Source organism: Chenopodium album, chromosome 8 (assembly GCF_948465745.1).
Source record: "Chenopodium album chromosome 8, dcCheAlbu1.1, whole genome shotgun sequence".
Lineage (NCBI taxonomy): Eukaryota > Viridiplantae > Streptophyta > Magnoliopsida > Caryophyllales > Amaranthaceae > Chenopodium > Chenopodium album.
In genome coordinates this window covers 5,186,440-5,191,734 of record NC_137841.1, presented here as the reverse complement: position 1 = coordinate 5,191,734, position 5,295 = coordinate 5,186,440, and the positions used below count along the sequence as shown (strand labels likewise).

Genomic DNA, 5,295 nt, shown 5'->3' with positions numbered 1-5,295 from the left:
ATTGTAAAATTATAAAAATTGAATATTTATAAATGTTTAAGAACTACTTGGCACTAAAGTATAGTCGTGTCGTATTGATTCATTTACTTAAACGTATAAGAACCACTTGTCATGTTATATGAAATAGTATCAACTTCTTCATTCAATATATTTATCAAAAGTACTATAAATTATTGTTTTTTTTTAGACAAGTTGAGTTGTGTTACTTTCGCATTATGAAAGATACCGACATTATTCAACCTATTTAATTAAACATATCATGTTCGATTAATATAATATTCTCGTATTGTATCGTCTTTTTTTTTATTATTTTTTTTTTTATTATTATTATTAATTTTTTAGAGTTTCTTCTAAAGTTGTTTAACTTATCTTGATTCTTGATACATGGAGCACCAAATTACCAATACCAAACATGTGTTCCCAATGCAATAGATTCGACGTACCATGTGCTAAATGTGATGACAAGTTGATAATCCTACTTTTTTTGAGTTATTTATTACTTGTACTCTAACAGGGCCGACAAACAAAAATTTGTCTTTGTTCTCTACATACTCTCTTATAAGTGAACTACTACCTCCGTTAACTATTATTTGCAATTTGGTTTCCAAAAAAAAAAAAAAACTATTATTTGCAACAAAGGAATATTTTATATCTCATAAATAATATCCCTTTGTTGCAAATAATAGTTAACGGGAGGTAATATAAAACATGTACTTCACATATAATTCTTAAACCATTTTAAACTCAACACAAAATATTACTACTTACTTATTATAAATGGATACTCTTAACTTCCCAAAGGAAGAAGAAGAACAACAAGAAGAAGAAGAGTTCCAAGGTATAACAAAGAGTTGCAAGGAACTACTTTTATCCCTTCCTAAAGTTAAAGGATGGAGAACTCCAAATCTCTACCTTTTTCAAAGTTTTTGGTGTCAACCCAAAGAAATCCAAGCCATAATCTCAGCTCAAACCCACTTTGAAGCTCAAGATAGTGATGTGATCGTTGCTACTATTCCAAAATCCGGCACTACTTGGTTAAAAGCTCTTGTTTTCACGATAGTAAATCGATGTCGATTTGATGTCAACTCCATAGACCACCCCTTGCAAAGGTCTAACCCACATGACCTTGTACCATTCTTAGAGTACAAGGTTTATGCAAATAACCAAGTTCCAAATTTATCAAATCTCGATTCTCCAAGGCTTTTTGCATCTCATGTACCTTACAATTCCTTGCCTAAAACCATTATTAATAACTCTAATTGCAAGGTTGTTTACATATGTAGGAACCCTTTTGACACTTTTGTATCAATTTGGCATTTTATAACTAATATTAGGCCTACTAATCTTGGGCCTTTCTCATTAGAAGAGGCCTTTGATATGTATTGTATGGGTCAAGTAGGATATGGTCCATACTGGGATCATATGTTGGGTTACTGGAAAAAAAGTCTGAATTCACCTCAAAAGGTTATGTTTTTGAAATATGAAGATCTGAAAGAGGATGTGAATCTTCAAGTTATGAGATTAGCCGAATTTTTAGGGTGCCCTTTTTCAGCACAAGAGAAGAGAGATCATGTTGTCGAGGAGATTACAAAGTTGTGTAGCTTTCAAAATATGAAGACTTTGGAAGTTAACAAGGATGGAAAATCTATACTAAACTTTGATAACAAGGGCTTATTTAGGAAAGGTGAGGTGGGGGATTGGGTTAACCTTCTAAGTGAGGAAATGGTTGAAAGATTGAGTCAAATCATGGATGAAAAGTTGGCTGGTACTGGCTTGGAGTTTCCAAACATATTGAAGTCTTAGAGTTTGATGGTTTATAATTTGTATGTGTATCTTTATGTTTTAAAAATTTGCTTAATATGTGTTTGTAATATCTGTAAACTACTTAGGTTGTCTTATCTTATGCCCTATTTCACCTTTATATGAACTAGTTTTGGGTTCAATAGATGTTATGTATTGTTGATTTGATTTGGAATTCATATTTTGACTAGAAGGTCAATCTGTTTTAGCTATGGTCATCATGATCTTAGTTACTTGTATGCATTTCTCTCTTCTTCAAAATGATGTACTTTACTAGTTTTACTAGAAGATAAATACATATGTAAGTCTAAACTAATATTTTTTTTTTTTTTTTTTTTTTTTGGTAACCATCAATGATCAGTCCAACATCATTGGTTTTACTTCTCAAAAAAAAAAAAAAAAAAAAAAAAAAAATGTTTGACAACTTTCTCTCTTCTTTTCTTCTCTCATCAAGTGAAAAGGATAAGATCGAACTTAGTACATATTTATCTTATGGTAGTCATTTTTCAAATGACCCACAACTTTAACTTTTGATGATGCTGAATTTAAAAAGTACGGAGTACATTGAAAAGTTTGAATAAACAAATCCATACAAAAAAAAAAAAAAAAAAAAAAAAAAAAAAGCATAAGTGTGTAATGAAATGTCATTGAAATAGTACGTGCTTCCCATAATGTCATTTGCGGTATTTTTTTAATCATTAATTTAAGGGATCTATTTAACAACTAACGATTAGAAGGCTTAACTTTAATTTATTCAATTTTTTTTCTTGTTTGTTTATGAGGGGATAAATATGCTTCCATGTTTCAATAGTTAATTTGACGTATTATTATTATTTCATCCACCAAATTTCAACGAGAATTGAAGAAAGAACAAGGAAATCGCAAAAATGGAAGCCAAGCTTCTATTATTCAGCACAATGTTGATCTTTGCCTGTGTCTCCTTTCCAGTCTATTCATGGGTAAGAATCAAAATTTTTAATTTGTTTTTTGTTAGATGATCATTCTCGTTTTTGTTCTTTTTTCTATTGATTTAGTTGATCACGAGTTTAGCAAATACTCCGGCGTATAGTATTGTTTAGTTGACCTTTAATCGATAACTCTCATAGTCCTGCAAAAAAAATAAAGCAACAAGGGTTACAACAGCATGAGTTAGAGATAGAAAATACATCATTTTGTTCAAGGTCGCTATTATTTATTATTATTTTTTTTAATAGCAAAAATATTTCATTAATTAAAAGTCATACAACATCTACAATAGAGATTCGATGTTAACAAATACGTACATAAGATATTGAATCAAATAAAATTTTCCTTCATAAAAACTACGATCGTCGAGTCGAGAGACAATCTAACGATCCTTTGTAGCCGTGAGGATGTTTTCCTTCTAATTCATCTGTTCGTATTCGAAAACTTGATAACTTTTTCACCAACGAAATAATTTCACGACAATTCATTAGATCGGCTACCATGAATTCAAAACTAAGAAATGTCTCCCACGAAAAGAGGAGATAAACCTTGTCTTTCGAAGGAGGTCGAAAAACCCTTGTCTTTCGAAAGAGATCGGAAACCCTTTCTTTCGAGAGAGAAAAGTTCCTCCCAAAAAGAGGAAGCATTATTATAAACCTAAAAAAGGATTGGGGCTTTCCACCTATTAAAATCAATGGAAGCCCCTTCAAAATTCAACAATGGAGGCTAGAGTTTTGGAGAGAGAAAGGAGGAGAGGCGGCCATAATTATTACTTACTTTATATCTTTCCCATACAAAATACACATATACCCAAAAAATCATTACTTACTTTTTCTCTTTTTCATATGATATTCTTTTTTTTATTTTATTTTATTTTATTTTATATATATATATATATCTTTCCAATAGAATATTCTTCTTCAACATCTCCTTAATTACCGTGTTTTCATAGGCATGAAATAATGAGACAGAGGGAGTATATATTAAGATAAAAGTCGGCATGTTTGTTTGAAAAGCTTGTAGGATCGGTCTTTGGCAAAATAGATTAAGTACAAAGATTGTCTAAACTTCCAATACAACAAGGCAATCAAACTATTTAAATTAAACCACTTATATTAATCAGCTATAATAGCTTAGGGCGATATTCATTTTTTTTTATTTATTAAATTTTATACTAGAAGGGACTTGTTAGGATAAATATTGATAGTTTAGTTACACGACTTACACCCCATAATCCAATCCAAATGTTAATGTTGATCTATGTTAGTGGACCATTTTAACTAAAACTTTAACTTGATAGTTGAGACCCATGAATATGTTTTTATACTTTATCACGCCTCTCACATTAAAAACTATTTGGCTTAAAGTGTGGATACATAATAGCTCTTTCTCATACTTTGCGCTTAATATTCCACTTTGAAAGGAGGAGTGGATACGCTAGTTCAGATACCATGTTAGTGAATCATCTTAACTAAAAGTTTATGCTGATGGTTGAATTACATAAATACGTTTTTATACTCTATCAATTTACACATTTATCTATCCTAAAATACATAATTTGTTCAATTCTTTCAGGATGATGATGAATGCACCTACGTAATCTACGTGCAAACCGGCAATGCACAAACCGCAACAACGTATGCTAAAGTGAACCTTGAATTACGTGACAAATATTTCAATCGCTTAAACATCACAAACCTTCAATCTTGGGGGATTATGAGCAAATATCATTACTACTTTAGAAGTGGAAATTTGGATACATTTGCTGTGAAAGGCAATTGCTTAAGAGGCCCCCTTTGTAGCATGACATTAAGTCATGATAACACCGGCGTATCTCCCGGTTGGTACGTGGACTATGTTGAAGTTACCTCTATTGCACCAAGTCGGGGTTGTCGGAAGATTAATTTCCCGGTTAATGCGTGGTTGGCCGTCGATGAGCCACCATTTGGTACCGCTAGTCGGGGTGTGTATTTGTGTGATGAGATTATTAGGGATGATGGTATATGCTCCTAGCTAGAAGATTTGATTCGGCCTCTAACTTGGTTATGCTACAATTAATTTAACTTGTAGTGCGTAATTGCTTAGTTATTGATTGAGTTTTGCACTTTGGCTTTTATTGGAATGTGAGTTGAAAATGAGAAATGTGTTGTATGTATTGGGATATCAATCGATCAATATATATATTAAAACTCAGATCAATGCCAAAGATTGTAATCCTACCATGTGTCACCAATCTCGCCACATGTGTTAAAGGACCATCTCAACCAAAAGCTTAAACTAATAGTTGAGGCCCAGGAATATGTTTTATACTCTATCACGCCCCCTCACACGAGAACCCGTTTGGGCTAGAAGTGTGGATGCAGCATGGGCCCTCCTCATACCCAGCGCTTAATATTTCACTTGAAAGTGGAGGTGGATGAGATTTGAACCCGTGACCTATATGTCACGCTGGCTCCGATACCATGTTAAAAGACCATCTCAACCAAAAGCTTAAACTAATAGTTGAGACCCAGGAATATGTTTTATACT

The 5,295-nt window shown here is 32.3% G+C and overlaps 1 protein-coding gene and 1 pseudogene across 1 annotated transcript; both read left to right on the top strand.

Annotated features, from left to right (window-relative positions):
* The first annotated feature begins 733 nt into the window (after positions 1 to 733).
* On the top strand, positions 734 to 2,008 carry LOC145555712 (cytosolic sulfotransferase 15 pseudogene; annotated as a pseudogene).
* Positions 2,009 to 2,526: 518 nt separating this feature from the next.
* LOC145555711 (PLAT domain-containing protein 3-like) lies at positions 2,527 to 4,944 on the top strand. Its single transcript, XM_081617440.1, has 2 exons — positions 2,527 to 2,759; positions 4,342 to 4,944. Exons 1-2 carry the CDS (start codon positions 2,688 to 2,690, stop codon positions 4,777 to 4,779), a joined length of 510 nt encoding a protein of 169 aa, XP_081473566.1. The 5' UTR covers positions 2,527 to 2,687; the 3' UTR covers positions 4,780 to 4,944.
* The last annotated feature ends 351 nt before the right edge of the window (positions 4,945 to 5,295 follow it).

What these genes read in the sequence shown, in the direction of transcription:
- LOC145555711 (XM_081617440.1), top strand. Translation starts at nt 2,688, where the DNA reads ATGGAAGCCAAGCTTCTATTATTCAGCACAATGTTGATCTTTGCCTGT. An exon ending in CCTTTCCAGTCTATTCATGG is followed by an intron (nt 2,760 to 4,341) that starts GTAAGAATCAAA and finishes CAATTCTTTCAG; the next exon opens with GATGATGATGAATGCACCTA.